This window comes from Odocoileus virginianus, chromosome 3 (genome assembly GCF_023699985.2).
Source record: "Odocoileus virginianus isolate 20LAN1187 ecotype Illinois chromosome 3, Ovbor_1.2, whole genome shotgun sequence".
Classification (NCBI taxonomy): Eukaryota; Metazoa; Chordata; class Mammalia; order Artiodactyla; family Cervidae; genus Odocoileus; species Odocoileus virginianus.
This window is the reverse complement of record NC_069676.1, coordinates 4,100,680-4,114,678: the sequence shown is the minus strand read 5'-3', so window position 1 is coordinate 4,114,678 and position 13,999 is coordinate 4,100,680. Positions and strand designations below refer to the sequence as shown.

Below are 13,999 nucleotides of genomic sequence, written 5' to 3'. Positions count from 1 at the left end.
GGGCCAGTCCTTTAAATGTGCAAGGTTTGTTCAGGGTTTGCACAACCCACGCCTTTAGAGTTTCTTCTTTACTGCTCTACAGATGGGGTTCTAAGAGCCCTCATGGTTCCAGCAGAAGTACCAGGGAAGGCTTTGATTGGGTCACTGTGAGTCACATGACACCCAGGAGCCAATCACTGTGGCCAGGCTGCTGGACTGGTCTGATTGGTCAGGCCTGGGTTGCCCCAAGGCTGGTGGGGAACTAGCCCCATTTGTGTGGTAAGGAGTAAAGGTGAGTTCCACCAGGAGGAGAAATAGAGAATGGGCATTCGAAGACACTGATGATGCTACACTGGCTGACCCCAGCCAGCACTCAAGTTGTCCTTTAGGGAAGATGTGAGATGGAGGCGTGCAAAGGTCACCCTGTTGAAGTGCTCAGGAGACCTGAGCTTTCCCACACAAAGCTCCAAGTCGCACCCCTGAGGGCAAGGGCTGGGCTGACAGGGTACACAGAAGGCACGGGTATACGTTTTGATATGAAAGAAAAATCCATCCATCCAATCTCTGAACACAGCACACACTGTCCAGTCAGCACACCTTTGCACATACTGTGCCTGAATCAGGAGCAAGCACCGTCTGACACCCCCCAAGGGCCTCCTGTGTCCTTTAGGGTAGCTTCATTGCCCCTCTGGCTCCCTACCACCACCCTGTTCACACCACTGAGGATGGAATGACCCAGGGGATGGATACACTAAAGCCCCCACCTGGCCCTGGCATTCAAGGCCTATTCTCACCTCTTGGCCTTAACCTGCAGTAAGATGCAGAAACAGCTGCATGGGCTCTGGAGGCAGGTTGACCTGGGCCAAATCCTGCCTGTTACTCCCAGATAGTGGGACCCTAGGCAGGATTCATCTCCTCTCTGAGCTTTCATCTGCTCGGCTCATAATGGGCACAACCAGAGCAACCATGAAGAAGAGGGGCAAAGGAAGGAGGCACGACCAGCCTGACTCCATCATCATTAAAAAGCTATTCTTCAGGACACGTGAAACCTGCCAAGGGGACACAGAGACCCTCAGCATGGAGCAGGGTCAGAAAAGACTCACAGGTGTGTGGTCAGTTGCTTTTTTTTTTTTTTTATATTAATTTATTTGGCTGCTCCAGTCTTAGTTGCAGCATGCAGAATCTTTAGTTGTGGCATGCAAACTCTCAGTTGCAGCTTGTGGGATCTAGTTCCCTGACTAGGTACAGAACTTGGGCCCCTGCATTGGGAATGCAGAGTCTTAGCCACTGGACCACCAGGGAAGTCCCTCAGTTGCTATTTGACAAAGCCGTCATAGTAACTCACTAGGGGAAACAAAGTCTTCCCCACAGATGTTTCTGCAACAGCTGGACATATGCGTGCGAATTCAGTTGTGTCCAGCTCTTTGTGACCCCATAAACTGTAGCCAGCCAGGCTCCTCTGCCCTGGTATTTTCCAGCCAAGAATACTGGAGTGGGTTGCCATTTCCTACTCCAGGCATCTTCCCCACCCAAGGATCAAACCTTTATCTCTTGCATCTCCTGCGTTGGCAGGCAGGTTTGTTACCAACTGCACCACTGGGAAGCCCAACTGGATGGCTATGTGGAAAAATATGAACCTCAACCCCCAACCTCACACCACTTAGAAAAGTTAACTCAAAGTGGCTCCTGGATCTCAATGTAAAAGTTAAAGCCATAACAGGTTTAAAAGAAAAACCAAAAAATCTCTATAAACAGCTCAGCAAATATTGACAAAAAGCATGTGGAATGAAAGGAAAAAAATTGACAAATTGGACTGCATTAAATTTTAAATGTCTATTCTTTGAATGAACAGAAAATGAAAAGTGAGGAACTTCCCTGGGGGCCCAGTGGTTAAAACTGCCATGCTCCCAATGCAGGAGACCCAGGTTCAACTCCTGGTCAGGGAACTAGATCCCACATGCCACAACCAACAGTTAGCATGCCACAAGGAAGAGATCCTACATGCTGCAACTAAGACCTGGTGCAGCCAAATGAATAAGAAAATGAAAAGTGAGACACAAAGTGGGAAATACATTCACAATACACCTGACAGAAGGCTTGTCCCCAGAGTATATGATGAAGAGATGGGCACCGAACAAGGCTGCTGCGGGTCCGCAGTGGACTAACGCCAGTGCTGATGCACAGTCAGTGCTCAGGAAAGGCAGCAGTGATGACCCTCACACCCAGGCCAGAAAGTCGCCTGGCCAGCCCACAGTCCACCTGGCCGCCCCCTCAGGCCAGCTTCCCAGCCTGAAATCAGGGAGACTGAGCACAGAGGGGGTATGCTGCCTGAGATGCAGGCCTTCTAGGCCTGGCCAACCCACGGTCCCCACCCCAGCGCCTCCGATGGAACCCCGTTCCCGTCGGAGGCCAAGGTAGAAACCGAAGGGGACTGAATGGTGGAGAGTAAGAGCAGTTCCAAGCCACAGCCAGATGTGCCCTGAGAGTAATCCAGGTGACCCCGAGAGGGCCTGGAGCAGGCAGGGAAAAGATCGCGTTTCAGGGCCTGACGGCCACCTTCTGCTGGGTGGCTGTGGCCAGTGGCTTCTCCTTCTGGACTGTAAGCGGGGGTGTGGTAAGTTGCTGCAGTCATGTCCAACTCTGTGATCCTATGGACTGTAGCCCGCCGGGCTCCTCTGTTCATGGGGTTCTCTAAGCCAGAGTACTTGAGTGGGTTACCATTTCCTCCTCCAGAGAATCTTCTGAACCCAGGGATCAAACCAGCTTCTTTCACATCTCCTGCACTGGCAGGTGGGTTCTTTACCACTAGCGCCACCTGGGAAGCACTAGCAACGGGGTGGGCATGAGCCAAACACCTGTGTGTCTCCCTCAGATTTCTCCTCTCCTGGAGGCAGGCTAAAGCAGCAAGAAGGAACTCAGGTTGACAAAGGTGCCAAACACTGGCTCTGGCTGTCCTGGTTGGGACGGTGGGTGGCGTTTTGGGGAGAAGCTCCTACAGCCCTGGGTGGTCAGGAAAAGGAGATGGGACGCAGCTCCTGGTATCACCCCCACCCCTCCTGGAGGCCCTGCAGGGTCCTGCTCTGCTGAGCACCCACCTGTATCGCCTTTGACACCAGGCTCCATCCTGCTCCAGGGCCCAGACACGGTGCGTCCGCCCGCTGCACACCCAGACCTCCGCGGTCACTAAGGGCTCAGCACGGTCCCCGCTGTGCTCCCACCAGGGTCCCCAGGTGCAGATGAGGCAGCAGTGACCTCCCGCCGAGTCTGACCAGGCGCCCTGAGCACAAGGCCCTGCCAGGCCAGGTCTGTTTCCCACTCAGCACAGAGGGTCTGCTGTGGCCCGAGAGCAGACAAGCCCCCTCCAGTCCCAGCCTGGTCACATCCACCGTCCTCTGTGACCCTGGCGGGGCACAGAAGGCCTCCGGCTCAGCCCCAAGTGACGCTGAAAGAAGGTTCCAGAACAAGCAGGGAGCGGGGTGGGAGGCTTTTATTTCACTTTGTGTGGGTGGAGGGGGCCTGGACAGAGGGCAGCAGGCGGGGCAGGAGGGGCTGGAGCTTGGAAAGGGGCTAGGCAGGAGGAGGGCTGCCCCCAGGCCTGTTGGGAAGAGGACACTGGGACTGATCCCTGCTGGGACCTCACCCCAGGGGTGGGGTGAGAATTGGGTCTGGAGCAATGAGAGCCCCCTTGCTCCAGGCTGGACATGGGGCCCGGGCTCTGCCTCGCTTTCCTCCAGTAGGGCTCAGTCCCTCCTGCTCGCGGGGCCACGTGACCCCCAAACCTCACTGCCCCCGCCCCAGAGGAGGGGGCTAGGCCAGTTAGGGCAGTGGACAGGGAGCCTGGGGGAGTTAGGGAGCACAGGGTGGGGTCCACGGTGAATGGAGGGGATGGCGGCCACCTGGGCGGTCAGTTCCTGGCAGCGATGACCACAGAGAGCGCCACGCCCCCCAAGGCGACAGCAGTTGCCCCAAACAGCCACTTCCACGGGATGGACTGTGGATAAAGGAGAGGGAGGAGGCGGCTAGACAATGGTCAAGACAGATGGTTTGCACCTCAGCTAGCAACTACGGTCCCAATGGGCCTCCCAGGAAACCACTGCCTGAAAATGCCTCTCCTGCCTCTTGGAAAATTCCTACACCTGCACCAAAACTCAAGCGAAGCCTCCCCTCTAGTACACCTCCCCTTCCCCTCTGCAGGAGCCCTCCAGATTGTGTTGCATCTTCTGCTCTGGCTCTGATCACACAGTGCTGGGGATTCTCTGTGCCTACGTCCCCAGCATGATCCAGCACGGCCCAGTTCAGGAAGACACTGATGTCTGCACAACGAAGCAACTCCCTCTGCGTGGTGTACCCTGCACACAACCCTCCTCTGGGAGCCTCCCTGCGCCCGCCGGCCCCTGCTCACCCAGGCACCCTTGCCAGGACACTTGGCAGGCAGCCGGCTGGGGTTGCCCAGCATCTTCCGGTACAGGGCGGTCTCCGTGCTCCTCTGGGCCGCGTGCTTCTTCACCAGCTTCGAGAGCTCTGCATGGATCGTCTGTGAGAGAGGAGCATTGGTAAGAGCAGAAGCCAACCACTGTTGCTAGCAGCCTGCCTCCCTGGGCCCGGGGGCTTGCTGGGGCTGGAACCACTGGGACATGGGAGTTGTCCACTACTCTCTGGGCGCTAGCAAAGTAGGGGGTGCTGTCTGCATCCTTCGAGGGAGCCAGGAGATGGGGTGGAGCAAGGGTGGCCGGAAGAAAGTTTCCAAGAAGAAATCTTCTGGGAAGGAAGCGGAAAACACTGACGCTGGCCAGGCTGGCAGTGCCCTTGACCTCTGGAACCCCTGCTGAGGGTGAGCGCCCAGACTGCCTCTGCAGGGGTCAGAAAGGGTCTCAGCAGGCAGGCTGGGGCCCTGCAGTCACATACCCCCTGCTACTGCCCAGACAGAAACTATAGGGGAGAGCCACAGCAAGAAAGATAAGGGGCAGACCACAAGCAGAACTTCCTGACAGGTCAGCATGGCAAGTCTCAGGGTGCCCCCGCTCTGCTCACCTTGTTGGAAGGTTCCAGCTTCAGGGCTGCTCTCAAGATGGGGATGGCCTCACTATACTCGCCTTGTTGGGCCAGCACCTGCGGGAGCAAGTGGGGAGTTATCACTTGGACCCAAGCTGGGCCATGTTCTCCTCCAAGAGACCCAGCCCTGCCATGCTCCCAGTCATTTGACTAGTTCCAAGTCTATCTCCAGCAACTGCCCCAGGGCTCCAGTCACCCCATACTGCTCCCCGGAGCCCTCGACTACCCGAGCAGCGGCCAGACTCGGTGTTCTTTCCCGTGAATGTTGGTTTCACCGTGGGCAAGTGGCCCAGGCACTGGTCTCTCCCCCTCCCTCACCACCTTGGCTGACTCGAGAAGCCACCGGATGCTGCCAAAGCTTTGGCCACATCGAATGGTTCAGAGCCAAGCATGTGGCTCAAGCCAGCCAATGAGATCCAGCCAGAACCAGGCTGGGAGCACTGGGATGCCAGTTGCTTAGCAGAAAGAATGGAGGCCTGGCACTTTTGGCATAGCAGGAGGGAGCATCTTGAGAGAGGCGTGTGCCTGAGAAATGAACACAGCAGACGGACACAGTTAACTCCACAACACTGCTAAACACCTGGATCCAGCCGTGACTGAAGCCATCTAGGCCTGAAACTTGGCAGGTCCACAAGCCATCAATTCCTCCTGCTTGAATCTGAGTGGGTTTCCATTACCTTTGACCAGCAGACCCAAACAGGTGTGAGGCTATAAGAACAGACAGTCTCATTTCCCACAAGAGAATTCTTTCTAAACCCCGAAAAACAGGGACAGCATCTTTTCTCTCCTTAATGTTTCTATACCCAGAAAGTACTTTAAAAACGCTGGCTGGCCTGCTCAGGTCTCTGACAAACACACTAAATGACCCAGCATTTGCTTATACCTTAGTTTCCTCAGTTTACTGCTAAAAAATGCTAAAGGCACCCCCTCTCCCAGCAGAGAATGAACGGAGGCAGGGGCAAAAGCAGTGGACAGAGACAGTGGACCTGAGCTCAGGTCCACTCAGGCCAAGTCCCCCTGTGCTCCACCTGCACTGACTCAGCAGCTGTGTGCGCCTGGCTCTATTTGCAGGGCTAAGATGTAGCAGGGAATGAGAATACAAAGGGCTTCCCCGGTGGCTCAGTAGTAAAGAATCCGCCTGCAATGCAGGAGCCACAGGAGATGCAGGTTCAATCCCTAGGTCAGGAAGATCCCTTGGAGGAAGGCACAGCAACCCACTCCAGTATTCTTTTGCCTGGAGAATCCCAAGGACAGGGTAGCCTGGTGGGTTATATCCACAGGGTCACAAAGAGTCAAACGTAACTGAAGTGACTTAGCACGCAGACATACGACATACAAAATCCCCACCCTCTGAGAAGGGCCATGGACAAGAGGCATGACATGTGCCGATGCTGACAGTGACACGGGAAACAGGAAGACAGGGCAGAGGGGTTGTCGGGAGGCCGTCCTGAGGAGCTGACATCAGAGCAAAGGCTTGGAGGAGACGAGGGAAGGACGCATGGGACTGAACAGGATGTGAACAGCCCATGCAAAGGCACCGGGGTAGCAGCAGACCTAGCCCCGGTAACAACCAAGAGCAGACTGGAAGGTGATGGCAGGGGGAGAGACCAGATGGCTTACAGCCTTGGAGTTCAGGAGAAGAACCCAGCTTTTACTGAGGGAGAGTGCAGTCACAAAGGGTTACACGTGAGGAACAATTACGGATGGGCCAGGTGGCAGTGCTGGGCATCAGAGGGAACCTAAGACCCAGGGCTCAGTTCAAACGTGGCCTCAGTCAGGAACTGCTATGACCCCAGCCACACCCTGGCACCTATCTGAACCTCAGTTTTCCCATCTGCACCCTGGAGAGCGTGGCTGGATGATGCTTATGCCCTTCTCAAGCCTGGGGTGGGAGACCAGCCTCACTGCCCTGGGCTGGGGGAGCCAGCCTGCCCACTGGGAGCCCGCGAGCTGCAGCTCACCTTGCCCTTGCGGAAGAGAGCCTTGATGTTGTCAGGCTGGTGCTCCAGCACAAGGCTGCAGGAGCGCAGCGCTGCGCGGTAGTGATCCAGCTTCAGCTGCGAGGCCGCCAGGTTGTTCAGACACTTCACCTTCAGCTGCAAGAGCTGCTCCTCCTCCTCGAACGTCATATCCACTGCGGGGGACAGCGCTCAACCACAGCTGCTATGAGCACGCCTCTAGCCCTCCCCGCAGCCTTCCAGCTGCAGAGGCACTAAGTGACCCGGGCCAAGCCCACCCCTCCACACCTAGTAGTGGAGGAGCCTGGGGGAAGGGCCTCTGAGTGTCCCGGTGACAGGAGATGGGGTTCCCAAGCTCCCAGTGCTGTGGGACCTCTACCACCTACTCCTTGAGGGGACCTCAGGCCTCTCAGGCCCCAGCTTTCCCATCCTAACACAGGCTAAGACCAGCACCACCCTCAGGGCACTCCCAAGGAGTCTACAAAATGGAGCCTAAGTGAACAAGGGCCTGATCACGGGACACGTGGATTGCAGTGTCTGCAGTCAACCGCATCTATCTGCACTCCATAACATTCCACTGACCTGGGATATAAGTCTAGAGAGACCTAAGGAGGCTTAGTCACCCAGGGAGCTCAGTGGTAAGAATCTGCCTGCCAAGCAGGAGACGCAGGTTTGATCCCTGGCTCGGGAAAATCCCCTGGAGAAGGAAATGGCAACCCATTCCAGTATTCTTGCCTAGGAAATTCCATGGACAGAGGAACCTCGTGGGCCAGTCTATGGGGCCGCAAAAGAGTTGCCACCACCAGTGATACCTATAGGCTAGACATACTTGAAGATCTACCCAGATTCTAGAATTTTTTACAACATTCTGAATCTGGGGCCCCCTGTGGCTTGAAGTTTCTAGCACTAGTGGGGATGGCTCCGCAGGGAGGTGCTGGGATTCGACCTGGCAGTCACCTTTGGCGCTGGAAGTGATGGCCTTGATGGCGAGGTCATAGGAGTTGGCGGCCAGCACGAAGTCGGCCCGCTGATAGTGAGCGTTGCCACACTCCCGCTTCCGATTGGCCAGGGCCACACGCTCCTGCCCCGTGAGCATCTCCAGGTCAGGCCCGTCCACAGCCGTCTTCAGAGTCACCTCCAGGCACAGGGCTGCGTGCGGGGGGATGTATGGGCTCCTGCTGGGGGTGGGGTGGGGATAGCACTCAGACCCAGCGGCCACCGTGACTGGACCCCCAGGCACGCTGGGTTGGCTCAGAACGGGCAGGAAAGGGCTGTCAGCCCCTCCTCAGAAAAACACAGGCAAGTTAACCCTGGCTCCCCTCGAGCTCTGTGACCCGGGGCAGGGGTCCGCTCCTGAGCCTCTGGTTCCTTCTCTATGAAGGGTGCAGGCAGACAGGATGAGACGGGGACCGCCTGTCCCACCCTCTCGGGACCCCCCCCCCCAGGGACCCCCGTGAGCAGCAGGCTCTCACCTGCCCTGGGGGCCATAGCAGTACTTGGAGTCAGCGGTGACCATGGCCGTCTCCCCCACGTCCATGAGCGGGACGCTGAGATCCAGGGCCTGGGGCAGGGAACCAGAGCTCGTGAGCAGTGCTGCACAACCCCCACGCCCCCCTCGCCCAGCCCCGCCCCGTCCTCACCTGGATGACGTCACAGTCGCCCAGGGTGAACGTCAGCTCCGGCTCCTCCTGCACCCGCGTGCCGTTCTCCAGCGAGGTCTGCAGCTGGACCGTGACCACCTGGCCCTTGGTCGGGCGGCTGGAGCCCGGTGGGCCTGGGACCAGCGTCTTCTTCCTCAGCAGCCCATTCCCTGCCAAGGGGAGGGAGCAGACAGCCTGTCCCAGAGCGGCCCGGACAGGTGGCTGCCTCTCCGGCGGGTGGCAGAGCACCAGGGCACAGCTGAGTTTTCAGTGACCCCTCTCCCACTGCTTGGGCAGGTGACCCCACGCCTCTGGGCCCCAGTGTCCCCGGCTGGACACTGGGCATGAAAGTACTGATTTGGGGACTGACGATAGTGGCCCCGGGATGGGCTCAGTGAAAGCTGGCTGGTCTGTTATCTTAAGAAAATCAAGGCGGGCGGACATCCCTGGAGGTCCAGTGGTTAAGAATCCACCTTCCAATGCAGGGATTGATCCCTGGTTGGGGAGCAAAGATCCTACATGCTGCAGGGCAACTAAGCCCGTGGACTGCCACTGCTGAGCCTGCTCCCCACAACTAGAGAAGCTCACACTTCAGGACAGAGAAGGATCTGTGCACAGCAGTGAAACTCGGGCACAGCCAAAAATGAAGAATGAATACGTGAGGCTTCCCTGGTGGCTCAGTGGTAAAGAATCCACCTGCCAATGCAGGAAACACAGGCTCAATCCCTGATCTGGGAAGATCCCACATGCCACGAAGCACATAAGCCGGTGCGCCACACCTATTCAGCCTGTGCACTAGAGCCCGGGAGCTGCAACCCCTGCAGCCTGTGCTCAGCGACAAGAGAAGCCAGAGCAACGAGAAGCCTGCACACTAAAACGGGAGAGCGGCCCCTGCTCGCCAAAACTAGAGTAAAGCCGGAGCAGCAATGAAGACCCCGCACAGCCAAAACCAAATTAATTAAAAAGAAAACTTCTGTATAAAAACAAATCTAGTTAATTGTTAAATTAAAAATAATTTTTAAAAAGAAAATGGAGTTCCCTGGTGGCCTAATGGTTAGGATTCTGAGCTTTCACTGCTGGGGCCCAGGTTCAATCCCTCGTCAGAGAACTGGGATCCCACAAGTGGCCAAAAGAAGAGAAGAAGAAAAATCTCGGCTCAGTGAGGGCAAAGCGCTGAGAAAAACCATCCTGCCTATCACAATCAAGGCAGAAAAGAGACTCTGGGGTGCTACCCTGTCCTCTGTCCTTTGGTTCCAATCTCAGCCCTGAGACATCTGGATCTCAGTTTAGCCAGCCATTAAGTGGGGTGGCTGGGGCTTCTCCTGGTGACACCCAGTGAGTAACCTGCTTGTTAGTAGAGTACCTGTGATGCCAGGAGTGTGTCTGACTAAAGCACCACATCACACGGAAAGACCTAAAAGCAAAAGTAACCCCTAATTCCCCCCTCCAGTCACCAAGGAGACCACTATGTTCCTCCCCATACCCCCAAAAATTTGGGGGATGGCCAGATGACCACAGCCAACACCTACTGAGTACCAGGCACAAGGCCCCACGCCCTCACAAATCCACTCAAGGAGACCCCCAACGATGACACCCGCTGTCATCCCATTACAACTGCTGGGGTGATGGAGGGCTTATACCTATGGGGCACAAGAGACTGGCGTCATCTGCAGCCACGCAGTGTACAAGAAGTACCTATATTCTCTAACAGTCCCCAGGCCTGGAAAACACTGCCATGAGTCTGAGCAGACCCTCGTCTAAAGATAACGGGCAGGGAGATCTGTTCATATTGTGGAATGTTCTAGAGTGTTCCAAATTTCTGCAGTGCCCCCCAACCTGCTCCTGCATCGTTTCAGAATCACTTATCTAGTGGATGCCGAGGGATCCTGTGTCTTGAGGTTTCTGGACACTAACAGTGGATATGTTGGTAGGATCTCAGCTAGGCGTTGTCTCTTGCCAGGGAAACTCTGGGTAAATCACAGCCTCTCTCAAGGCCTCAGTTTCCTTGTCTAGAAGCCTGGATTCTGGCCTCAGAGAGTGGTTGGCTCAAATATAAACAAACAGAGCTATCCTCATGCTCACACAGGGAGCAGGGCAGTTCTTCACATCAGTAGAGAAGAACTTCCCAAACTTTAATAGAGCCAAGGGGGCTGTTCAACCTTGGACAAATGCCTTCACCTCTCTGAGCCTGTTTCCCTAACTGTCAAACAGGGATATAATAGGAATTACATCACAGGGTTGCTGTGGGGATAAAATTAGAGGATGCACAGGCCTGGCAAGAACCACTGCTTAGTAAACATCACCTGGTGTTTGTTTTTTTTTTAGGCATAGTAAAGTCCGTATCTGTAGTGGAGATGAAATCAGTACCAATTTGGTTTTACCAGTGTCCATATCATTTGATACTATTTAGCATCAACGGTGATAGTAAGGATGTGCTATTATTTGTGTGGACATTAGCGTTATTTAGTGTATTAAATATCAGAACTAGGAGTACTATGTTTATCTTCCAGAGTTGCTGTGATGGAGTACATGGTGGAGGGTGCGGCACATATGGGTTCTCCTAGTTTCTCTTCCAGGACTTTTCTGAACACTGAGCACACTCATGAAGACCACAAATGGGATGTTCCACAAATCTATTTGACCTTAGGACACAGTTCGGGGGCGGGGGTCAGGCACTGGTCAGACAAGTGCCAAGAAAAGGAATGGGGGTTGAGAACTCTGTGTAGCTCTGAGCAGGTGATTCAGCGTCTCTGAGTCCTGTGAGCAGCTCTGAGAAAGCAAGTCATATGTGTGTGTGTGTGACAGAGAGAGAAAGACAAGAAAAGGGCTCATAAACATGAAGTGTCTCAAGCAATTGCCTGTGGCTAGTGATCACCGTGGTTACCACGTTTTACTTCCAATCTCCTTCATGACAGAGACAGGAAAACAAGGCTCAGGAGAGGAGAAGGCCTAGGCCAAGGTCACTCTTGAACCTGAGCTGTCTGGGCGCCATGGGTCAACCCGAGCCACCCCTGCTCCTTACCCAGGATGTCCAGCCACTCGTCGGGGGCCGGGGCAGGTTCAGGCTCGGGCTCCATGGCGGCCAGGAACTCTCGGGCCAGGGCCCCGGGCTGCTCAGCCTCCTCCAGTGGGGGCTGCCCCACATCCTCAAGTGGCGGCAGCTCACTCAGGTCCTCCTCTTCTTCCTCCTCCTCGCCCTCAGCATCTTCCACCCCGTCCAGCACCTCGAAGTCCTCAAGTGGTGGGACCCCAGCAGGTGGCGGAGCAGTGGGCTCAGGGTCTGCAGCAGAGGGCTCAGCACAGGATGCCATGCTGCTGGGGGGATGGGAATTGGCCCTGGTGGGGGGAATGGATGGGGGTAAGAATCCCACCACACCCCTCAAATCTCCTCTGCCTCCATTCCCCACAGTGCCCATCACTTGCTGTGTGACTCAGGGGCTCCAGGCCTTAGTTTCCTCATCTGCACAGTGGGTAGAGCAACAATCCCAGTTTGTTCCAAGGACTTAACAACCCACTCACCGAACCCTGGCATCAGGTTCAAACAGCAGTAGCTATTATTAGAGTTAATTATTATTTAATCTTTATAAACACCTTGGGAAGTAGAGAATATCCCCTTGCAGAAAAGGAAATTGAGGCCCAGAGTGGCAAAGCCATTTGCCCAAGGTCACAGAGCAAGCCAACCACAGGATGCAGGATTTGGAACCTGGGGCTTTTATCTGCCCAGAGTGGGTGCTGGGATTTTTTTTCCCGGGGACAACCCCTGAGATCTTGGGGAGGCCATTTTTAGAGCCCAAGAGAAAAATAAAGTGAATCTTTACCAGGGCTCCCCACCTTCAGTTGTCCCATCTCCTAAGGGAAGCCTCCCAGAAACCCCAAGGCATTCCTTCGCAATACCTTCCTGAACCTAATACCACCCCCCCCCCCAACACCAGGGACCTTGGCCCAAACCATTCCCTAGGAGCCCCTTCTCCTCTCCTCAGGCCTTCTGACCACCTTCGAAGTAGCCTCTCCCTTACAGAAGTGGTCGAGAACCCCACAGCTTCTTCCCTGGACCATCAAGAACTGACCCCCTAACCTAGGCCCCAAGCTCTGGAGGTGATAAAGCCGTCATTCTAACCCCACAGCATCTCCTCCCTAACTCTCACCTGCCTGCTCCTTCCTGAGACCCTCCCAGCCCCAACCCCCACAATCCCCTGCGCTCGCATAAATAGCCCTCCCCCCACCCCAACCACCGCCCCCAGCCCGGACCAGCTTCCCCCACAGCTGGTCTGTCGCCCCTAAACACTTTGATCTCCCCAGACGCCCCCTTCCCAATCCCATAACACCCTACGCTCTCCAGACGCCCCCTGCCCCGGCCTGGCCCTCCATCAACCTCCCACCCCAATCCCCAACGCCCCACGCCTATTTGACGCCACCAGTCTGGGGCTCCCGACCCCCCGCAACCCTCGGGCACCCCCGGCCCTGTACGACTCAGCCGGCAGCGCCCCCACCCGCTGCCCTTGACCCTCCGTGGCCCCCACTCCTGGTCGCCCCCACCAGGTAGCACCCCCTCCGGCACTCCGACCCCCCGCGCCCCCCGGCTCGCCTCCCCCGCGGCCCTTCACCCCGCCTAGCAGTCGCAGCCCCCGCCGCGCCGGGCCCCGGACTAGCCCAGGCCCGGGCAGTGCTTCGGGCCGACGCGGCCCCGCTGGCGCCCCGGGACACGTGCCTCCGGCTCCGGGACCCCAGCCTGGGGTCCTGCGCCCCCCTCCCCGCCCCCAGCCGCGGCCGCCGCGCCTCGGGAACCAGGCTCTGGCGCCCAGCCCCGCCCTCACCGCAGCCATTGGACGCCGCCGCAGTGACTACAGCGTCCATTGGTCTGCGCGCACATCTATCTCCGGCACAGGCACCGCCCCCTTCCTGCTTGTATCAGCGGGGCCTTCTTAAAGGGGCAGAGGCCGCCGCGCCACCCCCGAACGGGGGCGGGGGCGGGGGGGAGAGCGGGGGCGGGAGCCGGGGTAAGGGTGGGGGTACTGTAGATCCTAGTCAGTTCACAGGTAAGTACCGAGCAGCCTGGCCAGACAAACCGCTTGTCTGACATTCGGCTCATCTGCGAAATGGGGATAAACACCTCTATCGACGCACTCTCACCTTGAGGGATATTGGGAGGACAGCATTAAATGGTACTTTCTTAAGGAACTCAGGTTTGCGGGTCAGGGCGGTTCTGAGACTGCTGGATAACCCACCCTGAATCCCTAGTTACTTCTGTGGATCACAGGCTCCGAGGAAGAGCGACGTGCCCAAGGGCACACGGAACCTTGATACCCCTCCCCCACCCCACCCCACCCCTCGGCGCAACGTGGTCTGTCTAATCCCGGGAAGGTTGCCGGG

General features: G+C 56.6%; 1 protein-coding gene across 3 annotated transcripts; it reads right to left on the bottom strand.

Annotated features, from left to right (window-relative positions):
• Positions 1-3,448: 3,448 nt before the first annotated feature.
• Positions 3,449-13,432, bottom strand: FKBP8 (FKBP prolyl isomerase 8). Of its 3 annotated transcripts, none has more exons than XM_070461612.1 (9): positions 13,338-13,432; positions 11,652-11,965; positions 8,630-8,799; positions 8,462-8,550; positions 7,947-8,167; positions 6,993-7,165; positions 5,011-5,088; positions 4,382-4,513; positions 3,449-3,970 (listed from the first exon to the last, which is right to left on the bottom strand). In XM_070461612.1, the coding sequence occupies exons 2-9, from the start codon at positions 11,938-11,940 to the stop codon at positions 3,884-3,886; spliced, it is 1,239 nt and encodes a 412-aa protein (XP_070317713.1). In that variant the 5' UTR covers positions 11,941-11,965; positions 13,338-13,432; the 3' UTR covers positions 3,449-3,883. The 3 variants fall into 3 exon arrangements, with proteins under 3 accessions (XP_070317713.1, XP_070317721.1, XP_020740155.2); XM_070461620.1 differs by lacking the exon at positions 13,338-13,432 and adding an exon at positions 13,234-13,331; XM_020884496.2 differs by lacking the exon at positions 13,338-13,432 and having other exon boundaries at positions 7,947-8,164.
• Positions 13,433-13,999: the final 567 nt, after the last annotated feature.

Bases quoted from the DNA above. Each gene is read 5' to 3' on its own strand.
- FKBP8 (XM_070461612.1), bottom strand. From the start codon at position 11,940: ATGGCATCCTGTGCTGAGCCCTCTGCTGCAGACCCTGAGCCCACTGCT. The intron at 8,551-8,629 runs GTGAGGACGGGG...TCCCTGCCCCAG, and splicing joins GCGACTGTGACGTCATCCAG to GCCCTGGATCTCAGCGTCCC. The intron at 4,514-5,010 runs GTGAGCAGAGCG...CCTCTCTCACAG, and splicing joins AGCTGGAACCTTCCAACAAG to ACGATCCATGCAGAGCTCTC.